General features: G+C 39.2%; 1 protein-coding gene across 8 annotated transcripts in view; it reads right to left on the bottom strand.

Moving 5' to 3' along the window:
• Window positions 1-26826, bottom strand: part of GLRA2 (glycine receptor alpha 2) — a 130148-nt gene that overhangs the window by 82679 nt on the left and 20643 nt on the right. For 4 of the 8 annotated variants that reach the window (XM_064646658.1, XM_064646659.1, XM_064646654.1 and 1 more), the window contains exons 3-4: window positions 21365-21432; window positions 14265-14488 (exon numbers count right to left, since the gene is read on the bottom strand). In XM_064646658.1, the coding sequence (XP_064502728.1) occupies window positions 14265-14488; window positions 21365-21432 (292 nt within the window). Of the gene's footprint in view, window positions 1-14264; window positions 14489-21200; window positions 21269-21364; window positions 21433-26826 lie in introns of all 8 variants that reach the window. The other 4 variants (XM_064646655.1, XM_064646657.1, XM_064646661.1 and 1 more) reach the window with 2 other exon arrangements.

Raw genomic sequence — 26826 nt, 5'->3', positions numbered from 1 at the left:
TATTTAGGTAACTAAGATCAAAATTGTGTCTTAATTCAAAGATCACATTCAACATCGCATAGAAAGCCACATTATTTTCATCTTGACACAGTCTTCAGTGAACAAGATGACAGTATCAGGAAATTAGAGATCAGTTGTATGTATTAGTGAAGGGCACTGAGATGAATAAAAGTATTCCTCTCAATATTACCATAGTAAATAAACTCCCATTTAACCTTTGGAAGCAAATAGCATAAACTTAAAAAAAATTGTCATCTAGAGAAAAAAGTATATCTAGTAGACATATAAATGTCATTGACAATCTGTCCTTTCCTCATTTAAATACTTTAAGCGCCCTGCAAATGTTAACTAGTGTCATTTTTACTAGGTAATTTCCTGCATTAAAGATTGAGCTAATTAAATTGCTAATCCCCAGAATTAACAAAACATTGCTTCTGCCTTATTTTCTGAAACATTGCTATATCACACTCTCTTCCTTCTTTTCAGTCATCTTCTAAATAGGGCTTAGATGTTTTAAGTTCTTTTCAAACATGCCTTCATGCAAATATAGCCTTTGTAAATATGTCATTTGTTGCATTCATTGAAGTAGGCATGGCATATCCACCCCTCAGATTTTACTGACTGTCAGGTGTCAGGAATGCACACTGACTTTGTTTCCTTTCCCCTTAATCCTCTTCTACTCCCAAAAACCCCAAATAGTTTGGAGGTTGACTACATACATGGTCAGGGAGATCTCTTGTTATTTTAATATCAAACTCGTGAGAAAACAAATACATCCAATTGCAGCTTTTAAGACACACTAGGGAAAAATTGATACTAGGTAGACATATATTCTTTTTTTTTTTTTTTCTGGAGGTGAGATGAGAAAATGTTCGTTATGTTGGTCCACACAAAGCCTGAAGTCCTACTTTCACTTCCTAGCCACTGGTGTCTTTCAGGAAGACTGAATTATTCTATTCTCACCTTGACAAATGAAAAATAATTTCCGTTCACTGTGTTAATGAGGCTAGCTCAAGAGATCAGGGGCCTTATAGGCCCTTATAGCTTTACCTCTACCTGTTGCTCACCTCAGCAGAGTACCCACTCATAGTTTACATCTTTGCCTCTGTAATCCCTTTCACTAGGAGTAATGCAAGTGTTGAAACAAATGCTTATAGCCTGGTATCATCCACAGATCCACTAATTTTCAATGAGATTACTACAAGCTAAATATTCAGCTGCTGGAGTCTGAAATAGATCCACTGAAGTCCATGATGGTGGATCAATTTATACTAGTTGACTAATTTTTGGTAAAAATAGGATACTGCAAGTGTTTCCAAACCCTAGTTCCATGTCACTACTTATATATTTACATAAATAAGGACATAGGATCAAAAATAGAAAGTGTTAGGTACATATAGCTCCCCCCATTGCCGATAACAACAGTGTCATTGACAGAAAATGTTTCGGCAAAATGAGTGTCTCACACTTGGCAAATTCAAGAGGGGCCCCTGGAGATTTTGTGCAAAGAGCAAATTTAATGTGGAACTACATTGATGAATACTTTAATCATTATTAAAAGGGAATAAACTGCTATAGAACAATTATTTTATTTTTCAACACCCCACCACCAAGGCATTTGAGATACATAAACAACAGATTTGGTGGCATAGAACCATAAAACACTGATGGGAAGTGCTTTATGAACCATCTGTAAAACTGAAAGGAGAAGAAGCTGATTATGGACTTGATTTTGACTTCAGCTACCTGAGCACCCTTTAGTCCCTGCTAGCCAGACTCAGGTGGCACAGCTGGCTCACAGAAAGCTCTGGGGTTGGGCACATTATGTTTTCCAGCTGAGCAGAGAGGGCTCATGAGAGAGCAGGAGCGAGTCACGTCTCCAGCGCCTCAGCACACCAGGCACAATGCCAGGGACAGCAAGCTGCCTCCGAGGAGAGGAAAAGCTGCTCTCTTCTTTCCCTCCCTACCCCACAGCCAAGGAAGAAACAAGTCCTGGAATAGTGCAAATAGAGTACAAACAGAACAAAATGCAGAATGAGAGCCAGAAAACAAAGAATGAACAATTAGCTGTCACTGTGACAAAAATAATAAATAAATCAATCAATAATATTACTGAGCAATGCTGTAGCAGAGATCGGGCTGTGATTCAAGTACTCCAGGGCAGCATTGTCTGTCTTAAGCTTTGGACTCTCTTTCTGAGGATTCTCTCATATACCAGGTAAGTCCTTCTCAGCAGCATCTGCTGAGACCTTAAAGGTCTTCAAAGTGCAGCAGGTGTTGCTGGGATGACTTCACTCAGCATTTCATTCAGACTCCCCCCTTTCACTGGTTTCACTATAGTGTCCTGAGAAATCACTCAGACTTGGGCTGGGGGCCTGTGTCTCTTCCCACCTCAGCTCAAAATCTTTAATTTCTGGTCACCCCAGGAACCCCCTGACAGCATCACTCTGAGGTCTGCATTCCCTACTTTCTGCAGACAGAAAGACAAAAGCCCTGCAGGCTGTAGCTTCCTTTGTCACAGAAGCCAAAATAAGGCATCCCATGGGAAAAAAAATAAATAGCCTGACGTTATTAATCAGAAAACCTCATGCTGGTGATCTTTAACACCTGAACATTTTGTTTTGCAATGCCAGTGTCTTTTCCTGGTGTGAGTAGCCATGGCCTCAGATGGACCAGCAGCAGAGCTCAGCACAGGCACTGCTGCTGCCCTAAACACAGCTGCTGTAGCCAGCCAACGTCCTCTGAGAAAAAGGCGGTGGAGAGTGTGACACACATGTGCAGCCAAGGGGGCTCAGACATATTTACGTGCAGTGCAATCAAGTCCTGAACTCAGTAGTGGGGCTCAGATATTGTGTCTCCTCTTCATCCTTTGCTCATTCCTGCCTTTGTCCGATTCTTTCTCTGGCCTGGACATGCTTTTCCCACCTGCTCCAATATCTGCCCATCTACCCTACAATTCTCCCAGAGTCACCTACATGACACAGAGCCCAGACTCTTCCCTTTGTATCCTGGTCTGTCCTCATACACTTTTCCCCTACTTTTCCTGTTGCCCAGTTCCTGTCAAATGTCACTCCTACCTCTCTTCAGGGTATTAAGTCTCGAGGCCAGTCTGCCCTTTGACAACTAACTCCCAAAGCAGTAGAGGGTAAGGATTTTGCGTAGAAAAAAAAAAAAAAAAAGGAATAAATTCAGTAGGAATAAAATGTTTGTAAATAGACTGTTCTCAAGATGATTTCCAATCTCATTCTTTCACTTGTGGATTTTGAAGGCTGGGGCTCAACACCACCACAGCACTTCTCTGATTATCTCACAGTGCTACAAAAATGCTTCAGAGTACTACACAGACAGACTGCTTGTGAATGGTCCACAACACAAATCTGAAATAATGAACTGCTAGTACCATATTCAAGTCTTAGGGAATTGGGTTTACACATTACATAATCCAAGAATACGTTTTTATATAAATTTAGGAGAATATGTAATTTTAACTGAGATGACATATTGCCCTTAGGGAGGCAGTGGTCCTTCATCCTGGAGACGTGCCCTGCCCAACGCAGCTGTGTTCTCAGCAACATGGCCTCAATACTTGTGACTGCTGCTTGTTCTAGAACAGATGTACTGGTCACATAATCTGACCAGTGGATGTTTAAGATTGTACAAAGGCAGCGTTGATGGTGAACTTGCCACCGGTTGCCGCATGAGAGGAGCCCCAAAGAGGAGATACAAGGACTCCCTGAAACAACATCTCAGCCTTGGTCATATTGATCAACATAACTGGTCTACTCTGGCCTCCAATTGGGAGATCTGGAGACACACCATCTATAAAGCTGCTGCTTCCTTTGAGAAAGCATGCAGGATCACTCTCGAGGAGAAAAGACAACGCAGAAAGAATCGTGCCTTGCAAAATATACTATCTAAGGAGTGTTTCTGCTGTGCCTTTTGCAACCGGACGTGCTTATGTCGTATTGGCCTTTTTAGCCACCAGCGTGCTTGTAACAAACGTGGGTAGAGCCCTTCCCAAATCTTCGCTCACGAAGCCCAGCCATGACTGACTGACATTGCCCAGTCTGCAGCGACTGTTAGACTGTATTCTAATCCACTTCTTCACAAACACCTATCACATCACAGCCTGATGTGCTGCAACACACCCAAAACTTCCCTTGATCTAGGTGACTTCTCACCCCAGAGGAGGACACTGATCCTACATGAGAAATGCCCCATGGATCACAATACAAGGTATCTGATGACGGGAATATCCTTTTCATTAGTTATCCTGCAAGAGTGGTGGTCTGTGACTGGGCTACAGAACAACAGCCTCCTCACAGAGTTTTTTCTAATGATAAATAACTGGGATCAGTCTTATTAAGTATAGAAATACTGTTGGGAATTTAAATAGTCATAGAGATAAGAGTAAAAATCCCTTCTCTACACAAAAAAAACCCCCATGATTATCTCCTCACTAGCATGAAAAGCAACAAATGCCTCACCATGAGTAGGCATGGTGTCAAAAATAACATTTTGTTTCTATTCTTATCCCTTCATTCTTCCACACTACACCCATCTGCACCTCAGCTGCTGGGACAGGAGATTTCACAATCTAGGACATTATGTTTCAAATACCAGAACATAAATAGCACATGCATGATCACTGCTGGCATTGGCTATGTGCCATTTTTATGAAAAGACTTATACCTGTACAACCCCCCCAGTGTTGGATTTAGTGAGACAAGTAGAATTTTTTTCCCAGTATTGCTAAATCTAAAGATGCTATCGTAAATTGCAAGTTTTCTGGTATTTTTCTTAAAGCTCTAAGCTGACAATAAAGATAAAAATACTTTTATTGGTACATTTTTTCTTTGAAAGATTAAATCCCTGATCCTTGTAGCTGCTGAAAAAAACTATAAAAATATTACCTAAGCAAAAGCAGACAAAGTTCCCCACTAAACTGGCAGGGGAGATGAAGTTGCACAGCAACCATGACAGCATTGCATGACACAGGAGCAAATGCCATTCAGGCTAGTAGCACTGGAACAGGGAGGAGAATCTAAAATCTCCTTATAGTCTTCCCAGCCTCCTCTCTTGGGTGATCTGTGCCTGAGAGAAGGGCACACACACTGTTCATATATCAGAAGGCAAAAAAAAAAATAAAATTCCCAGTGGTATTCTTCTTTTAAAGGGCTTTTCATTTTGTAGTCCATCTCATTATTTTTTCAGGGACCTGACTCATCATTTTGAATGTCAATTCTGGTAATTTTCACAGTCTACAGGCTTTGTCCTGTTAAATAGAACAGTCAAACTGACTGCTTTCCCCCTTTTTTTTGAGGAGTCCTGGAATTCCTCTTTAATATTTGTCATGTTCTGCAGCTTCGTTTCTGTCAGATGGGAACGGGCTGAAGTCGAGCTTAGAGCAGACACGGAGCCTTCTCTGCTATGGCTAAATGTGAGCTACAGACTGGAGTTTCATGCACTGCTGTTTCCGAGCGTGGTCTCCCTCCCTCCAGTGCTTTGCTTTGCTTCATGTACTGCTTAACAACACAGGAGCTGGCAGGGAGCAGGGTGGTGGATTTCTCATTACAGGCATCCCACTTCTCATTGTAATGCAATCACAGTCTGCAGATACACAAAGCCAGCACATGAGCTGCCAGCAAATGATTTTCCAATTATTGCTCAAACAAATCTATGAAATTAAATTCAAGTATGATTGCATGTAACAGTTAAATTCTGTAACCACCTGTTCCTTTCCATGAAGAACAGTATTTCATCTCTCCTTTCTCCTCTGTCATTTTCTATCTAGTTTTCCTGCAGTGTGTGTTTAGTATGGTGTTGCTTTCTTCCTGGCATTATAACATCTCTGTTCGAAGCCACATATTGCAATTCAATTGGCAAAAGACCTTCAGCCCTGGAACCATGTTCTAGGAAAACATGCTTTTTTGTACCATTTAGAAGGGGTTCCTGCATCTGCATTATTTTACACCTAACCTTTAACTGCTCCAGTGCAAGTTCAACAGGTAAATGAAGTGACTGATCACCAGCAATCAAGGACAGGCATTGCCAATACCCATAAGGAGAGCCAGTACAGACATGTGCTTGGCAATGCAACTGTCCCATTGGCATCCAGAAGTAACCACCTGCCAATATTTTTTGATCCTGCCAGCCAAGAACAACTTCCCATGTACAAATTGGTCTCCAGCAGCATTTTTCACTTTTTTACTTAGAACAAAGTCTTCCTTTTTATTTGAGATTCAGGAATATAGGGCTATAAAAGTGACATCTTGGGCCATAAACTCTAATCATCTGCTACCCTCCATAGTCACATCATCTCATCCCCTTCAAAATTATCAAAGTTCATTTAATGGTATCTAGTGTGTGGGCGTCCTCATGTCTCTTGGACTATTGTTCTAGGAATTCAAGGTGTATACAGCTGTAAACTTTATAACTTCCTCTTTAGGCTTACTTATGACCAGTTCAGAGCCATTTGTTCTCTTAGCAGCATTGTCCTTCAGTCTATGGAACTCTCCTCTTGTGTTTGTATTTACCTCACCTCCAGAGCTCTTATGTGTCAGCTGGAGATGTGCATGGCATGAGAGGAAGAAGTAAGGCAGTACATGCTCAGATATAATGTCCATATCCCTGCTTTGCTTTAAATACCTTATGAAGTGAAAAAGCAACTAATTTTGTGTCATTAAAATGTAAATTATTCTTTCTGTAAGCAGCATGATTAATGGGGTTTTCACAATAGCTGTGTTAGTTGCATAACAAAGTACCCACATTAGGCTTTATTATTTATTTAGTAGATTTCATTATTTGTTATGAAAATCAAGTACTTTAGATACAACAGGAAAGCAAAGATATTAGAAAGCCAGGCCTAGATCCTCAGATTGAATTTGAAGATTGGAAGGGAATGAGAAAGATGGGAGTGGGTGATGCAGTTAAGAGAGTGTTAGGAAACAATCCCAAAGGATGAGAAGAATCTGAGCCTATTTAATTAAAAGACCCTGCAAGGAAGGGGAGCGGGGCTGGAAGGAGAGGCAAGAATAAGGGAAAGAAGGAAAGAAAAAGGAAGGGTGAAAAGCAAGCAGCTAATGATAATCCAAAGACATTGGGTTCAGCCATAATGAGAATGGCTGCTTCTCTCACAAAAAGCTGCAATTTTTTGGCCTCTGAAACCATTGTTATTATTGTAATCATGCCCATGGAAAGACAAATTTGTCAAGTTCACTGGATTCACATAGCATACAGCCACAATTTGGGAAGTCACTGTGTCCCAGTAACATCGTGCAGTCTAATAAAGTTTAGTGATTGTAGTACTATAAGACCTCTGCCTACAGTAGCTAATAGCTGTTAAAGTTTTTTTAGATACGTTCTCTATTTCAGTTAGCATTTCTGCATTGATGTTTTGGTTTGTTTTAAATGTGGAAAATTTACTTTGAGGTATATGAGGTATGTTTTGTGGTTTATTTTATGCTTCTGGAAAGTCAGGGCAGTTAGCATGGGATAGTGTGAAGTTTTGCCAATGCAAGAACTAAATAGTTTTCAAGGAAAGTACCCTGTGCTGATTGACATTAACTTCCAAGGGAAAATCTCCACTTTGTCAATACCAGCATTATTCTGATAGGACCTGAGGTAATAAATATGATTGTGTGAGGTCAGAGTTTAATAAGTAAACAGCTGTGTCAGTAACGATAAACATCTCTCTGCTCCCACCTCTGCTAATCTGTCACATGGAAAGACAATGCTGCTAGTGAAGTCCAAATCCTCTTAAATCCCAACATTAGATTGTAAAATAAAATTGAAGTCATCAAATTAAAGCACAGAATGCACAGAGCTGTAGAACGTAACATTTTCTACCACTCTGCTAAGATAGACTGTGCCATGACATGGAGGATTTATACACAATTGGTATAAATGGAACCTCAATATCATATAGCTGATAAAATCTGTGCCCCAGAAGTGTTTTTGAAAACCTATGCCTGACTTCACTGTAACATGGCAACATATTCTGCAGTAGCCACACAAAAAATTCAAGATCTGACCTTATTTAAAAAAAAACATATTTCAGAAGGCTAGTGAACTTTTTGCCATATGAGTAGTCTGCTGCAGGAGGACTAGCAGTGCTACCTATGTATTTCCCTGATCTGCTTTTCTTTCCCATAGAGCAAAAAACATGAGTATAGAGGAGACTATGGAACACGGAAGTTTCACTCAGAAAAGCTGCATTATAAAAGCGCTATAGATTTCTTCTGATTATTTACATGATGGACATGGTAGTCATAACTCCTAATATAACACAAAGTGGTGTGTGGGGTCATGGGGGTGCAGGAGAAAGTTGACTCAGTGTTCTCTCCCTGAGCACTATGGCCACACTAGGAACAGCTGATTTTGGAAACTCCTGAGTAAGGCAGCTGGTGTGGGAGTTGGTGTTGCAAATAAATGTGCTGTTTGCACAGATACTTCCCTTGGCTTGCATAAGCAGATGAGGGCTTTTGGATGGGCCAACTCATCCTGTCAGCTAACTGTTGCTGAAATGGAGTGGCAAGTAATCATTCCTAGAACAGCTATACAAATGGAGCAACCCAATAGCTTGAACTTTCTCTGTTTCTTGGTGCCCTACAGCAAAGAAGTGCTTTCTAGTAGACACCCTGTCCTCGTCCATAGTAACATTTAAAATTAAAACTAGGTCAGTAGTTGAAACCATGACGAACTAATTGTCTGTGTAAGTGTAACACTTCTGGCACTGTGAAGACAAAGACAGAAAAACAGATATTTTGAAAGACTTGAGAAAATTCTTCTTACGTAATTCATTGCTCTTTGCACACGAACAGCAAAAATAGGAGAAGAAATGTAATTTGTGAATTTGTGAATCTTCTCATGTTTAAAAAATATGTAGTAATAATCTGCTTTGTAACTATTTCTGGCTAAATACACTGGCATCACAATTCAGAGCACAGCTCTACAACCTTATTAGGCAACTGGGAGTGTTTTCTGGAGCAGGAGGTAAAAAAAAAAAATCGTTACAATGCCTTTACCTTCCTGACCAATATATTCTAGGTTCAGTGCCATGGATCAACATTAAATAATAATAATAATAATGGCCAGTCTTCGCAAGCGAAGATTTGGGAAAGGTCATAAACCCTTCGAGCCTGCGCAGTGGATTTTTTAGGTGAGACACAGCGTGCGCTGAACTGAGCCCACCCTTTAATCCTGAGGTTCATCTGCCGGGGCCGAGCAAAGCTTGGACAGTGGCAGTGAGTAGCTGGATTGCCATACAAGGCTGACGAGCTCCAGCTGCCCAAGGGGCCGGGAATTGAACCCGGGTCGCAGCAGTGCGAGTCCTGCACTCTAACCACTAGACCACCAGAGGCCCCTATTATGGATCAACATTACAGTTGATTTATATCACCTTCTGAATCAATCTCATATGGCTGAGATGCACCGAAAATATTAAAAAGAGAAGCAGGCAATTAATGCAGAAAAAAAGTACACAAACCTTAAATAAAACCACTTTCTATCACTTTGCTAAAATAAGCTTTCAGGCAGATGCTAATATTCCGAGCTGGCTGACAGCCTGAAATGAATTTGTGGGAATCAGGTACCACAAATGGTTGGCTTGGAGAGAATGTGAAGCCTCCTGTGAGTTTATTTAGCATTTTCCTGATGTCCCAGATGATCTCAATGGGCCAGAGCAGATATGATCATTGTCCCTGGAACATAAAACCAGTGCAGTGGTGTATGCGATGCAAAATACAGGTGTCATACAGAATGTGAGTGCCTAGAACAGGATTCTTAGTATCATCACACAGTGCTGCCACGCTTTCCAAGTGCATAAGCCCCGTCAAAATCCATGCAGAGATCAGTCAAGGGTTGGGAGTGGATGAGTCACAAGTATCTAGAGGGCGACATTATGTAGATTACGATTTTAACTCTCATTGTTTTTTTCTGCATACAAAATAAACACAAACTAATTTTATTGAACGTTGCTATACAAACCCTTGGTGTTGACTGCTCTCTGCAGAGTGCTTTAAAATAGAAGTTATAGCTACTTAACAGTTTGGAGAGTGCAACTGAGACTGATCTTGACTAAAGTGGAGTTGGTTGCTGAATATAACTTTCCTGTAACTGCTGACTTCTCAAAATACATGTGCCTCTAAGAGTTGTTGCTACATCTCTAGTGGCAATAGCATATATTTGTAGTATTAAGTAGTGCTGGGTTCTTCCCTCCACACGGTTCTAGTTCTTCCTGCAGCACCCAAAGGTTTAGACCAGTTGTCCAGATATAGAGACTGAGGCTTTATATAGCATGCTATCTCAGATCAAAACAAATATCAAGATAGTCATTTGAGCATGCAGCAAACATCTAAAAATGGCATTTGATTCCTAAACTTATGATTCATAGGTGGGTACATCAACCATCAACAACCCTTTTGTTTCCTGTAACAACTCCCAGAGAATTAAATGTAGATGCAGGAATCTGCAAGCATGAGCAATGTAGCTAATTATTATAAGGTAAACTATGATGGAAATCTACATCATGCCTACCATCACCAACAAATGTAGGATGGTTTATCCCTCACTGAAAGAAGGATGAAGACCCTCATGCTTACCACAGGGTGAGATAATTCCCATAGCCAAGCACTGCAGTAGAGGTAACACACAGGGCAGACCCTCACTCACCTTTTAATGACTTATCTGAGCACCCATATCCTACATCAAATGTCTTGTTTTAGTAAAATATGGACCCTGAGCTGTAGTTCCAGGTGACCTTCCAAACTGTGTTCACAAAGGGCAAGTTTGGCCTCAGAGCATTCAACAGCACAAACTAGAGTCTCTTGCATGGTGTATTTCTATGTTCTCAGTGCAGTATATAGGGAAGAGGGATATCATTCCCTTATAATACATGCACTTTGCTTCTTACCCATTATTTACCAGGAGCAGTTCTATCTCATTTTATGCACAGAATGGTTTGTATTTATGAGAGATTAACCTGACCTTGATTTTATTAAATTTGGAAATACGACAAAACAGCCGACACTGCAACATCTCAGACGTGTTTGTGAAGTGCTTTAAACACTTAAAGCACACTAAATGCTAAATGTTAAACATCATGATGGCAGGCAAAGTGCTATTGGTGCAGTAGTGAAAATGGCAGCCATAGAACATTCCCAATATGCTGAAACCAATCACTAAATTATTCTTGTTTACACATAGCATAACTACAAGCAACTGACATAACACAGATGTATCTAGCCCAGTATCTAGAGAACAAAGACAAGTTTTTGTAATTCCTTCTGATTTCAAGTTTCCATACTCTGGAAGTTTTCTTTAAAGTGCTAAAAAATTATATGCCATGTTACAGGTGCCAGGTAAGACTGTTACTCTGTTACACACAAATGAGAAGCAATGAGCTTTGCTTAGTGCTCTGTTGCAATATTGCTTACTCTGCTTCCAATTAATTTGCATTTAGGTGTGGGAACTTTACAAATGTGATATAGCAGCTCAAAATATTACTTTTGCCGCATGGGCAAATGTCAGGAAAATTATCCATCTGCATTCACAACAGCACCCAACTCCACTCTTTCCTCCCATAAGATGGTGTCTGATGTCATTCCAACAAACATATACATTCATTTCTTTCTCAGGGTGAAACAGAAAATATTTGTAAGTGACAGCATATGTATCACTCTGCTAGTGCTAGTTCCATTCTTGTATCCTATTATTTTTCTCAAACTGTTCAGGTACAGCAGTTTAAAACCTTGCTCAGTAACCATTTGCTTTCCACCTCACTCAATTCATCCAAATATTACTGGGCTCTTATCAAGAAATTTCCACAAGAATTATGTAAATGGAGGAAGTACCATGCTAATACTTATTTATTTAACATCCCAAAGAACACAGCTATCCTGAGCCTGGATCAATAATAATTCCTCTAATGAAAATTTGGTCACAAACAGAATGCCCCATCAGAAACAACTGCCTTCAAATCTAATCTGCTTTACAGATGAGTAAATTCACTAAACAACCTGTTAAACAAATACAGTCATGTTTACTTTCTGCAGTGCTAGAAAGGCAAAAGCCAAGAAGCATTCCTAGGAACAAAGAACAAATAAGAAGCAGTAATTAATTCATTTTGAACAATCATAAGAGCAATAAATAGAGTGTTTTGCATCTTTGGCTACCTATATTCAGCAATTATCTCAGACAACTGCAAGAGAAGTGTAGGGAACAGAACAAAGGTCTTTATGTAACCTTTGTCGACCTCACCAAGGCTTTTGATACTGTGAGCAGAAAAGGTCTGTGGCAGATTTTGGAACGTTTAGGTTGTCCCCCCAAGTTCCTTAAAATGATCATTTCACTCCATGAGGATCAGCACAGCCAAGTCAGATATGGCAACACACTTTCTGAGCCCTTTCTAATTAGGAATGGTGGGAAACAAGGCTGCGTTCTCGCTCCTACCCTATTCACAGTCTTCTGGACAGTATCTACATTCGATACCGTACTGATGGAAGTCTATTCAACCTAAGGTGACTGAAGGCCCACACCAAGATCTTAAACCATCTTGTCCAGGAGCTGCTCTATGCTGATGACGCCGCCCTTGTTGCCCACACAGAAGCAGCTCTGCAGTGTTTAACATCCTGCTTTGCAGATGCTGCTGAGCTCTTTGGGCTGGAAGTTAGCTTAAAGAACACAGAGGTCCTCCATCAACCCGCACCTCAGGAAGTCCCCCATCATCCCCACATCACCATTGGCCAATCAGAGCTCAAATCAGTCCAACAGTTTAATTACCTTGGTAGCCTCATCTCCTCGGATGGTAAGATTGACGGAGAGATAGACAACAGGTTAGCAAAGGCATACAGTGCTTTTGTAAAACTGCACAAAAGAGTTTGGCGTAATAAACACTTGAAGAAAAGTACTAAGATCAGTGTTTACAGAGCCACAGTGCTGTCTACTCTCTTGTATGGTTCCGAATCATGGGTCATCTACCGCCACCACCTGCGTCTCCTAGAACGCTTCCATCAACGCTGCCTCCGTACAATCTTAAACATCCACTGGTCAGACTTTGTGACCAATACGTCTGTTCTAGAGCAAGCAGTAGTCACAAGTATTGAGGCCATGTTGATGAGAACACAGCTGCGCTGGGCAGGGTACGTCTCCAGGATGAAGGACCACCGCCTCCCTAAGATCTTGCTTTATGGTGAACTTGCCACCGGCTGCCGCAAGAGAGGAGCCCCGAAGAAAAGATACAAGGACTCCCTGAAACAACATCTCAGCCTTGGCCATATTGATCATCATAATTGGTCTACTCTGGCCTCCAATCGGGAGGTCTGGAGACACACCATCTATAACGCAGCTGTCTCCTTCGAGAACACACGCAGGATCACTCTCGAGGAAAAAAGGCAACGCAGAAAGAACCGTGTCTTGCAGAAGATACCACCTAAGGAGTCTTTCTGCTGTGCCTTTTGCAATCGGATATGTCTGTCTCATATTGGCCTCATAAGCCACCAGCGTGCCTGTACCAAATGTGGATAGAGCCTTCCCAAATCTTCGTTCGCGAAGCCCAGCCATGATTCAGCAATTAGCATCTCACCGTAAGCTGAATGTCAAATAAATACTGCAGACTGTTTGCTGCTGTTTATGCCTGTGGAATACAACTCTGTTTCTCTGCATATTTCCCATTTCATCAGGTCATATCAAATCATATTTTGTCAGTGTTTATTAATTCAGCCTTAATCTAGTCACATGACACACACTTCAATGCACTTAGTTTAAAAAAAAACACACCACTTTCCATAATTTCAGTTATTTTTAAATGTGAATAGATACAAACAATTAGCCAGTGACTTGCGCATCAAATCTATTGCATTCAAGCATGTTTTTACTTAAAGTGTCGAGCAGTCATTTAAAATACTATTTCCCTTTACTTTTAAATTGCAACCTACAGACTACAGAGTTGATTTCCTCTCTTTGTAAGAGTAGTGACTTGAGCTAACACTAATGGGAATTATTGAGGCATACCATTAAAGTTCTAGACAGCCTCAAGTTTTCAACAAGACTAAGAAGTACCGCTGTGCCACTTAGAGATTATTTTGCGAAAAGTAAAAGCTTAGCAAAGGAACATGGGCAAATTTTCCTTCCACCCTAATATGATTAAGTCTCATTTAAGCTGTACACATGGGAATACAAAAAATTAAATATGTACATTTAATCCAGAAAAACAGGGAGGAGAAAGAAGGGGATGAAGAGAAAAAAAGTAAATTTAATTGGTTTACCTGATACTATACAACACTTTGCCAGTTTTAGAAATCCTCAGCAACTTGTTGTCTGTTGTGACATCATGGAAATTTGCTCCCTTCTCATTGGCAAAGAATAAATCTGGCTTCCAAATCGAGTCCAACATAGAGGGATCCAAATCCAGGGAATCATCAGGATATTCGCTGTAAGCCAGACGTGAGTCATTCCACTGCTGTCTCAAAAAAATGTTCACTCTGTAGTCCTACAGAAATGCCATGTAAACAGGTTACTAAGCCATCAAAACTGGAAGCCTGCTTTAGCTTTCTTTATGCTTTTAGACTTACTACAGTACCAGGATTACAGCAAACATTTGTGTTATCCTTTGAACATTAGAGCTGTCATTTGAAAATAAAGTTGTCAAAATGCTGTACTGAACCAACAGGTACATTTTCCAAATCAAAATTCCTTTAGTGATGAGAAAAACATTAACTGCAACCTCCAATATCAAATATAACCCTCTTTCAAATTCTATGAATTAACTCAGAGGTGCTTAGAAAGTCAAAAAGCATTGCAGTTAGATATATACAATTTCAACAAAAATTCTGTGAAACTAGCAATTTAAATAAATTGGTTCCAATATGCAAATCAATTATGTCTAATGTACTCATGAATAGCTGCTAATTCCAGTGAAGCCAAAATTGTATAGAAGAAATTAAATCAGCACTTCTTATTTACTATTTGTTTGCTTTTTCTATCTACTGTATGCTTTCCTCTCTGTGTTTCTTCATTTACTCCTCTCTCTCTACATCCCATTAAAATTGGCCTAAATGTATTCTTCTGCTCAGTGGTCTCCTAGTCACAGCTGGGAAAGGCAGCAATTATTTAGAGGTTTATATAGAATGAACACTAACACTGCCAAGAACTGGTTATTAACAGGGAGTGTGTAAAGAGCATTTAGGGGCTAAACTCTCTGGAGGGAATGGAAAGAAGCAGATGCTTATTCTCCTTATCCCGAATTTCCAAAGTCATCTCCCCCAGTTTTCTTTGCTTTCATAGCATATTTACCTGAAATTACTATTTTTAATTTGCTTGTGAACACTCTCTTAGAAACACATCTACTCTTTCTCTAAAAATAAAATCTTAATTAATATTGATTATATTATCTGAAGGAATATTTAATCAAATAATTCTGTTGACAGTACAAACCACTCACATTCAGGATTTGCTTTATGGTAACCGCAGTACACTAAAATGGCAGCAGTCTGCTTTTGACTTGGAAAATGTATGAGCTGACCTGGGTTTAGTTAAGTAACTGAACTGCATAGTCTAAAGAACTTATTATTCTTGAAATGTAGATAAATATTCTCACTCTGATTGGAGCTGCAACTTGTCCTATATGCAGACTCTGTGAACAAGCCCTTCCAAGCTTCAGCTTTCCCACCCTTTGCCCAGTAGGGTGGTAGGGAGGTGTGCTGTTGCCCTGATAGAACACTTCTGACATCCAAACTAATGCAGTTTTTTAACCCAATGGATGATGCTTTACAATCTTGCTATGAGCATGACTTTTTCTCCTTTTTTCTTTTCATTTTCATTTTGTTGTTTTGCATAGATGTGAATCAAAACAGGAATGTCTACTAATCAAAGCAAGACAGACCTGAGAGTGGTCTCAAGAATAGCCTGTTTATTAAAGATACTTACAAAAGCCCATATTGTACTTTTTATGATGGTCTTATTTCCGATATTTAAAGATCAAATAGCTACTTGCAGTTCTGAGCTTATAAAATGTCATCACATCTTGTAAGGATGCACTATCCATAAGCACACTATTCCTTATTTCCCAGTCTTAGAAACTGAGTGTCTTATGTTTATAATGTGTCTTTAAATTTATATGTGTCTTTATATGTGTCTTAAACTTTATATGGGACAGCTTAGTCATAAATCCAGGAAAGCACTTGACTGTGATTCTGCAGAAAAGAAGGCAGGAGCTGTCATCAGCAACTGCTGATAGAATAAAACTTCTACAACTAGTTGCGCAACTACCTTTAATTTTTCTTTGTAATAAGATATATAATGAAGCCTATGAAAAGCACAGGGATTTTTTCCCCCATGATACAGAAATCATAAATAAGTCAAATCAGTAAATTATACAGAAATATATGATAAAATGAACCTCCGTGGTTGGTGATTTAGATAATAAAAAGCAGTCTAAAAAATCTTTGTTCATAGAAGAGCTTGCATATGATGATATATATTATACCAAAATCATGAATAATGCCAATTGGATTAAAATACATTTTTCAGTATGTCCCTTCATAAATATCAGAGCCATCACACCGATGCTTTCCCTCTGCAAGCCTTGTTAGAAACAAAATAGAACTGAAACTGTTGTTTATGTCTGATAGGTTTTACATATATATGTATATATATTTTTTAATGAGAAATAAAAATGGAAATATAAGATACACATCATAAAAACAGCATTATTTTTCCCTCCTATGCTTGCAGTACGAGCAGTTGAGAGGGATGTGTGTTTACACATTCAGACCTAATCATGTGCAGAATTTTGAATTTACTTTTCCTGTGCTAACATTGTAACTGTCTTTTGAAGAAAAATTCTCTTGAGAATGGTAGAACAACACGGGGCTGAGGCAGACTACAATGTGTATTTTGCAAGTTCCTGAGGGTAGAAGTGGGTGGACTGTAGTAATGCACTCCTACACAACCAGGAGTACACCTGCTCTACAAATTCTTTCTGACAGCACCACCACTCTGAACAGGGAGTGTGGACCTAAAGATTTCATCTCAGTTGCAACACCAATGCTAGCAATAGCTTAAGGCAACTCAGATAAACAGCTTTCCTCTGTTCTCAAGCCATAAGGTCAGAGTAATACAAACATACTGAAAGAATATTAATCTGATTAGTTTCAGTAGCTTTATCTGAAGATTTAGGGACTCAATCCAGAGATATACTAAGTTTATGTTATAAGAATGTAGATAGAAATCATCTTACAGCAAATCCAAATCCAGATCCACTGCCCAGAGGTTCAGCAAAGCTCTGGATTCCTTTGTTCTCAGGCACTGCTATGGCAGGGGCAGTGCAGGGGAATCCTCCTCCCTCTTCAGTGCTACTTTCTGTTTCTGAACTGACACTTATCTTAGATCTTAGCTTTCCTCCCATCTTCCCCTCCAACAGCACTGATTTCCCAGAAGTTGAGTCAGGTGTCTGAGACAAACAGCCGACTTAGCTGGTCTTCCATGAATTGAAGGGGCTTACCAAAAAGACTAAATAGGAATGCTAACTGAAAAGTAGTGGTTTAATGACCTATTTCAAGGCCATGCAACAGAAAAGCACTTGGTTACCTATGCACCTAAGCATTCAAGGTGTCCCCAATTACTTCAGTGGGAGCCTTTTATATATTTAAAACTATACATGCGAATTAATCAGGATCTAAGAAGCTTATTTGTAATTACAGTTTAAGTTTTTTTCTTGTTGGAAGATAGTATCATACAGCCAGCCACAGCCAAGCTTTTAAAATAAAGGAATGGCAATTTTTTTCTGCTAACATAAGTATTTAAAACACAACCGGAGTTTGATGCATTCACCCCAACAGAGAACCTGCTCCATAGTGTCAGTCATTGATTATAGGGCATAATGACAATAATAATGTCCTCACAGTTAGTCATTTCTGTAATTAACAATTAGCTTGTCAATGTACAAACTCTCTTAGCTTCTCCTACAGCTGATAGCTAAAAAATCCTGATCATTAGCAACACTGAACATCTGAATTCTTTGGGATGCTGCCCAGGCTGATGCAGATTACTCATCTGTGATACTCGACAGCAGTCATGCTGTACAGTGAATTTTCTGCTGAATACTGCATGTGTGAATGCTTCCAAAAATAGATACAGAGTTTACTGCTTTATTCAGCGAAGTTACTCAGGATCATCTTTTTCTCTTTCTCTGCAAGTTAGGACTTACATGAAAGATGAATCAATGAAGAAAATTTCCAACTATATTATTTGACTCTGGCCTTTTTTTCCCTGTTTTCATTTTGGTATAATATATATCATTCTAATATGGAAGAAAAACATTTCTTTTGCAGGAAAAAAGAAATCTATTGGGATACTGTCCCATATGTGCATTATAGAGCAGAATGACTGATATATATGCATTTCGTTTCTCTAGATCTTTGGGACTAAAACTCATGAAGAGTCTGTGGAATTCATCCATGTGAACCAGCACAAAATCCTGTTTTATTTCTGAATTAAAAGTTTTAGTTTTAGAAGAGTGTGCTGCACACTGGAGTTGTGCTGGCTTTTCACACAGGGAGGAATTTTATCCTGCTCTCTGTCTTAATCAGAAAACAGCAAATACTCTTGATAATGTTATTGAAAACCTGGCTTACTGAATTTAGTAGGTCTGGGACTGTAATCCTATTTTCCATGTTAATTTCTCCTACTGAAAGCTTCTCTAAACAAGTTTTCATCTCCCAAGTTTCCAATGAACTGCTGTAGATCGTCCAAGTTATATTCTGATAATGTCCCTTCAGTATATATACATGGTTTCACTAAGCATTCCTCTCCTCTGAGACAGGAGTGTCTCCATTGAATTTGCAATCCAGGCTTTTAAATGAATCGTTTAGTTTTATGTCAAAACCATCAAGAGCATTTTATAGGGAAAAACGATTCCTAAGAGTCAAACAAAACTTGTTATTTATCACAAGGGATGCCAACAGTTTTACCACGATTATATCTATTTCAGAAAGGCAAAGTAGATAGAACAGTAATTGATGTCTGGCTCTCAGAGCAGACTGCTAAAACTAGTCACAATAGGCATTAAAGAAGTGACAGCATTAAGAAAATCAATATCAAACCATTGAACAGCATCATAGAGAAATCTTTCCACACTTTCAGCAGATATTATGAACAAAGCAAAATAAGAAAGCCAAGAGTCTTTGTTTTCAACTACTTGAATGTTTGGCTGTTTTCGCAAAATGTGTTAATGAACATTGGAAAGGTGCACATTAACATATTTGATAGAAGGTAAAATGCAATGAGGGGATTTAATCAAAGCAATGAAGGAGTCTAATTAATGCAATCAGCATTAGGTCGTGCAAATATTTTCATTGAATGCCATCTTGTAAAGCTAGTAACGTGCAGGATTTTTGCTACTTAATGCTATGCTGATGGCTCTGCGTACTAGGATCAACAGACATGGTTGGGTAAAAAGGCTACATTCATGGCTATCTTCTCAGAATTCTTTAAACACAGGAAAACCATTGAAGTTTTCCAAAAATAATGAAAATGAAGTCTGTTGATAATTATGTTACACCATGATATGTTTTTTCCTTGTAATTTTTAAATTAATTTTAATTTTCTTTTAAGGTGCTTTTAAAATATTACAGATAAATAATCTAAAGCATTAAGTTATCTATTCGTTTTATAGCTATGTATGTTACAGACTGTCAATTATAGTAGAGTCTTTCTCACACTATTTTAGAAAACAATCTGGCCTAAAAAAACTTGCCTTTTATCTATAGAAAATATTAAGTAACAGGATGGGGTTTTAAATAAAATTATTTAGGAGCAGAAGTTTTATGTTTCTACATTCCTTAGTCACCGCTTTCCGAAATGATGACAGGAATTACAACTGAGTCTAAGTGAATATTAAACAAAATACATAAGCTGGGCTAACTATCTGTTCTTCAAGGCAGTATCTATTCCATTTTATAAAAAAGTAGTTCTTTGGTTTACTTCAAGTCCTTTTGTGGGTAGCAAGTTCATTTTTAGTTACAAGGATATCAGTCCTACAGGAAGCCAAGCATCTTTATTGCCTCTGGCTTCAGAAAATTCAGAAAGATCTGGATACTGCGTAGAAATACCTAGAAAACAGTTGTGAAACTACTTTGCAATTCCTTCAAAAGTTCCATAGATATGAGCACCTAATATTTATTATGGGTTTATCACATTATGATGAGAAAGCCATCAAAAATATCTCTCTGGACTAACCCCCATAGTCAGGTGTATGTAGGCTTGAATAAACAACTGATCTTTTTTGTTCATTTTTGAAAAAGAGGATTTCAAAACTCAGAATCTTTCTAAATGGACCCAGAAGAATAGTTCTTATTTTTCTTAGCAAATATTGAAAAAAGATAATAGACTGCTAGTCTTCTAGACTAAAAAAAAATTGGACTAAAATTTTAATTTTCATTTTTTTAGCTTGATTTGGTTAATCCTAAATTAATAATTCTAAATTAAAATCAAAATCTCATGCTGAGATGAAAAAATAGAACTGTTTATTTTTAGATTTATCATAATTAAAACTGGCATTTTCATTTTGGCTTTTTTTTTCTTTTTTTTTTGACTGAGTGCATTCTTTGCATTCAGTCAAAATACATATTTCAGTCAGGTGGAATCCCGTAATTTCCTAGTACCTATTTAACCTCAAAATGCCTAAGACTTACACCTATATGTTATAGCCATTTGATTCATGTTTTGCATTCACTTCAGTTAGTGATGCGGCTGCAATTCACAAAGATTTATCTAAGTTAACCAAGACTGTTATCTGCAGCAGCAGATAATTCAGCATGTGGTGTAAAACACACTCGAACATGGAGTACTTGGCAGGGAGCCCCACAGCTGAGCTCCAGCCATTCCTCTGTCTCTTCAGTGCTAATAAAACCTGAGAAAGCAGGTTTGCAAACACTTATATTTGCTGCTATCACAGTACAGACTATGGTGGGGTTCCTATATAGGTGCATTTGGACTTGATAGGCGAGTTTAGTAATTTATATATCTCTTATATAATTATTCTATATTTATTTTTTGTTATTTTATTTTATTATTATTATTATTTGGCTTGTAGGTTTTTAGTAGATTAATAACTTAGTCAATGTCCCCACGTCCTGAGCATCCCTATTCTACATCACATCCCACTCCTTCACAAGATGGCTTCAATGACCAGTCCCACTCACCATTGTAGTTTCTGCTATTGAACCAAAGCTGTTGATAAATATGTTGCAGGTAACATTTACAGGAGGACCTGCAAGTTGAACAATAAATAGAAAAATTGACAGGTTTTGTTCATGACATATATTAAGTATTGCTGTTCTCTTGCCAATGACATCATAGCACTTACCATTGTGGTTTCTGTGACTGATCCAAAACTGTTGATAAAAATATTGCAAGTAACGTTTACTGGAGGACCTGTGGAATGCAATAAAAATGTTGCAATATACATTGAAACAAAAGTACAGATCCCTCAGCCTCCGTACAATCTGGTACAGATGTGGCTGGAAACAAGTAGAAAATGAGTTTTCCCAAACAGATCATGTAAATTTTGATCAAAAGAAAAACTTTATCAACACTGATGTACTTAACCTAGTTTCATTGGAAGTTGTTATATAAATACACAGAACTACATCCTTGCATTTAGAGATTCACGAGAGAGTTGAGTGAGGGCTTTTTTCTTATGCACAGTACCAGCACAGAATATACTTTAGCACTGCAACCACTCCTCTCTCCCTTCTCCCTTCCTCCAGGACTTAAAATTAAAAGATTATCTCTCCACATTTACTCCACTCTGTAGGCAAAGGCTTGCCACTGAAATTCCCAGCAAGGGCCACTTTTCACATTTGACTCCAGTCCACTGAAAACTGACTTAGACAACACTTCGTTCACCTGATCTGAAGATGTCTGGCTTGCCACAAACAGATATTTTAGCAATATGCATTCCAGCTTGACACAGCTTTCATTAAACAGCTGTTTATATTCTCTTCCCTCCCACCTCCTTCGCTGGTATTCAGCAGTCACTGATGTGTAGCAGAATGAATGGGGACTTAATATTTAATTAGTTGTCTATTAGCCTCCTTGATTTTTTAGGTGTGATGAAATAAACAGGGGTTCTCAACTGAATCAACAAGGATTAATGCTAAATACCTGAATTTCAGTGACAAAAAAGGTGGCACAAGCATTGAGTACCAGTACTTTCTTCTTACTTTTCCCCATTATGGCTTTTAATCACATAATTTTCCATATAAATAAAAACAAGTCAGTGCAGAGAATATAAATACCCACATTTAGTTTCATATTTAGATCTGAAATTGATTTAGATAAGATGGAAACAGTACTACTTTCTTTTTTGAAAAATGGAAAGATAAAGTAATGAGCCCACTCAAACCCAGTACATTGTCAGCTTCCTGAGTGCTAGGCCACCCACCTGCAAAGAAACAATCATGTTGGTTTTAGGAATCAAAATTCCAACAGTAATATGTTTTGAGGCTGTTAATTTCCAATGAAGTGTGTTGTTCTACTCAGTTTTTTACAAGAATTGTTTTTAAAATACTTTCTTTTTATATTGTAAATATATGTCCACTTTCAACACCAAGCCAAAACAAACCAAATAGTCTGCTATTCTCCCTCCATATTATCCTTTTTATTCCTTTTAACTGGTGATATTTCTACTGGCTGGGCACCTTTACCAACATGTTTCTCTTCATCCAGACAAACCGAATCACTGAATCATTGTAATTGGAAGGAACATCTGGAGATCACCTAGTTCCCCTAGTCCATTTAGTCCCAAGGCAGGATCAGCTAGAGCAGGTTGCTCAGGACCATGCCACATCAGACTTTGAATATATCCAGAGATGGAGACTCCACAGCTTCTCTAGGCAACCTGAGCCTAGTCGCCCTCACAGTAAAAGGTTTCTCTCATGTTTACATGGAATTTCATGTGTTTCAGCTTGTGCCCACTGCCTCTTCTCCTGTAACTAGGTACCACTGAGATGAATCTGGCTCCATCTTCTTTACTTACACCCCATCAGTTATTCATACACATGGATGAGATACCCCAGAACCTTCTTCTCCCTCGGCCTCAGCAATCTCAGCTTCTTCTTGTATGACAGGTCCTCCGGTCTTTTAATCACCTTCCTGACATTTTGCTGGGCCCATATCAGTAAGTTCATGTCTCTCTCACACTGGGGACTTAGCATTCCAGGTGTGTCTCACCAGTTCTAATCAGAGTGAAGGATCCCTTCCCTCAGCCTGCTGGCAATGCTCTGCCTAATGGAGCCCAAGAGGTGACTGGCTGCCCTTGCTGCAAGGGCACATTGCTGGCTCATGTTCAACTTTGTGTAAACCAGGACCCCCATGGCCTTTTCTGCAAAGCTGCATTCCAGCTGGTCATCCCCCAGACTGTTCCTTCCAAGGTGCAAGACTGCATTTCCCTTTGCTGAACACGCTGAGGTCATGTTGGCCCATTTGCATGGCCTATCCAGGTCCCTCTGAATGGCAGCACAAGTCTCTTAAGAGATTAATCATTCCTCCCAGTCTTACATCTCTTGTGAATTTGTTGAGGGTGCACTGTGTCCCATCATCCAGGTAATTAATGAGGATGTTAAACAGTATTGACCTAGTATCAATGTCCATAGCACACCAGTAGTGACTGGCCTCCAGCTGGACTTTGTGCTGCTGTTCACAACCCTTTAAGCATGGCAATTCAGTCAGTTTTCCATGCCCATTTAGCTAGTCTGTTCCAAGTTGTGAGAGATAGTGTCAAAAGCCTTGCTAAAGCTGAGATACACACTGCTCTCCCCTTATTCATCAAGCCTTTCAAGTCCTCATAGAAGGCAATTAGCACTGTAAGGAATTATTTGCCCTTCATAAATCCATGTTGACTACCACCAGTCATCTTGAAGCCATCTGGAAACAGCTTCAAGAGATTTGCTCCAGGCTTTGAGGTAAGGCTGGCCAGCCTGTAGCTCCTGTATTCTCCTCTTAGACATAGGCGTGACATTTTTTTAACACATAATGACTAACCTCCTCCAGTTGCCATGACCTTTCAAAGATAATTAAGAATGCAACCACCCAGCTTTCACAGCACTTTCACAGAATATTCTGAGTTAGAAGGGACCCACAAGGATCACTAAGTCCAACTCTTAAGTGAATGATCCATATGGAAATCAAACCCACAACCCTCATGTTATTAGCACCACGCTCTACTTGTGGGCGTGTCCTATGTGTTCATGTGGACTCATCTGTGTCCAGTTTGCCTAAATGCTCTGTAGCCTAATTCTTCTCCACTGAGTTTTTATTGGTCTGGACTTTTTCATGGGTCTCAGTGGCATGGGATTCCTGAAAACCATTCCTGACAATAAAGACTGTAGTGAAGGAGGCATTGAGTGCCTTGGCATCTTCCCATGCTCTTTGTCAAGTTTTCTTTAATATCAGGGTGTTGTCTTGCAAAAGCCTTCATATGCGAGCATGAGATTTCCTGAGTGCCAGCAGAACCTGGTAAAGATGCTTAACTATGTTAGGAAAATATGCTTATATATGTTAGGAAATATGCTACCACATCACAGACTGCAGTCCAGATGTACATTGAGTAGGTACATGGTAGAGCACTGTATCTTACAAAAAAGCAAACACCTCCCTCCGTTTCCCTACTCAATTATATAATTACATAGTGTCTTTTGCTTGTGTTCTACTGGTAGGTGTGGAACAGTAACTCAGCAAACTCAGTAAAAAAAAGAGAAGATTACATTTGTGAATACCCGAGGAATTTGAAAATAAATAAGTCTATGGGAGCTGATTCGATGCATTCCAGAATCCTGAGGGAATTGACTGATGTACTTGCCAAATCACTCTCCATGATACTCTCCATGGCAATCACGTGAAGTTCTTGGTGATTGGAAGAAGGGAAACATTGCATCCATTTTTAAAAAGGGGAGAATGCAGACCCTGGGAACTACTGACCTGTCAGCCTCACCTGTGTGCCTGGGAAGATGATAGAACAGATCCCTGTAGCAGCTATGCTAAAGCACATGGAGGACAGGGAGGTGACTCAGGACAGCCAGCGCGGTTTCACCAAGGACAAGTCCTGCATGACTGAAGTGGTGGCTTTCCATGGTGGAGCAACTCCATGAGTGGACAAGGGAAGGGCTACAGATGTCACCTATCTGGAGTCCTGTATGGCCTTTGATACAGTACTCTACAACATCCTTCTCTGTAAACTGGAAAGGTATGTTGGCTTTGCTCAGCCTGCAGAAGAGAAGGTTCCAGGGATACCTTACTGTGGCCTTTCAATATTTAAAGCAGGCCTGTAAGAAAGACGGGAACAAACTTTTTAGCAGGGCATGCTGCAATAGAGTAAGGGGTAATGGTTTTAAACTAAAACAGACTCCATCCGATAAGATTTTCCTAATTTAATTGTTCATTTAAAATGAAAGCGGTAAACTTCTGTGAAGTATAGCCAAGGTTTGAGAACACAATCTAAAATTCTTCAAAGGCAATGGAAAACTTTAATTTGACCTTACTGCCTAAAATCTAAAAAGAGTTGACAATACCTGTAAAAAAATTAAGCAAAGTATAATTTTTAATTAAATCTTTTTCTCCCCCTAGTTTTCCTTTTGTCACCTCCAATGTAACAAGATGCCTTTCAGGGCACATTCAAGATAATCAAAGTGATCTTTGAGTCATAAGAAAAATGTCTGTTTCTTGAAAGGACTTAGGGAAAAAAAAAACAAAACCAAACCAAGCCCAAACCAGCTAATGCTCAAATCAACCAGAAAGCAAATGTCTGGTATTCTGATAAACAGCTAAGATATCACTTCTGTTCCCTTCAGCTCTCTTTTCCCTGCTTCCCCAGAAGCAGGTCTGCTGTGGCTGCTGGTAGTCAACAGGACTCTCTGATACACTGCCTTCTTGAAAAACCCTGACATTATAATGTCATACACCTCCTGTGACCTCGGGACACCTAGCACTTACAGAAACTCAACACTCATCTGCTCACCATAACCACAAGAAATCTGAATATACAGAATATTCTCCTGAATTTGCTGTGGCATATTGCCTCAAATGTCCTGTACCAAAATGTCTATGATCTTGTTGCCATCTGGCTAGAGAATGAATCCTTTCCTTGTCAGCTTCCAGAGGGGGTAAACCCATCCCAACGTGCGGGAATATTTCCATATGGAGTGATGAGTGCTGAAAGAAGTACATTTGAGCCCCATCCAGCTTCTAACTCCAGCCTTTGCTAAATATTCTCCAGTATTGATAGCACACAGCCAGAAATCTGCCTTCATTTCATACATTCTTGAAAAGATTTACTTATACTCTTGCCCTGGAGATCATCCTAAATGCAACTAATCATATCTGTATCCTCAAGTTCATCCCAACCCTTGTATTTTTTGGTGTCGAGTTTTCAGGTTGCACCTGGCAGCCTTTTTCTCTTCACATTAATTTCAATCATATAGCTAAATTGTCCTTAGTGGGAATATTATAATCATACAAGAGATTTAAAATTATACCTGTGCACTTGCCAATTTTCTTTGATATGTGTATTTATTAAGGGATTTTGTAAGGCAAATTAAAGTACAGTACACACAGAGAACTGTGAACAAAGCAGAGAGATGCAAAAGCAAAAATGAGAGATAATGAGGTAGAACCATCTTATGGAATGACAGTGAAAATATTGGCAAGATATTTACAGATCTGTGAGGAATCTTGTGTCTTTTTCTACACATAGTATTTCTTGTCTACCTTCTCCCTTTGTCCCTTGTGCCAATGCACCATCTCGGATGTTTTATTTTGTTCCATATACAG

The sequence above is a fragment of the Pseudopipra pipra genome, chromosome 2 (genome assembly GCF_036250125.1).
Source record: "Pseudopipra pipra isolate bDixPip1 chromosome 2, bDixPip1.hap1, whole genome shotgun sequence".
In the NCBI taxonomy this organism is placed as follows: Eukaryota; Metazoa; Chordata; class Aves; order Passeriformes; family Pipridae; genus Pseudopipra; species Pseudopipra pipra.
The sequence above is the reverse complement of the archived record's forward strand: the minus strand, read 5'-3'. Positions and strand labels throughout refer to the sequence as shown.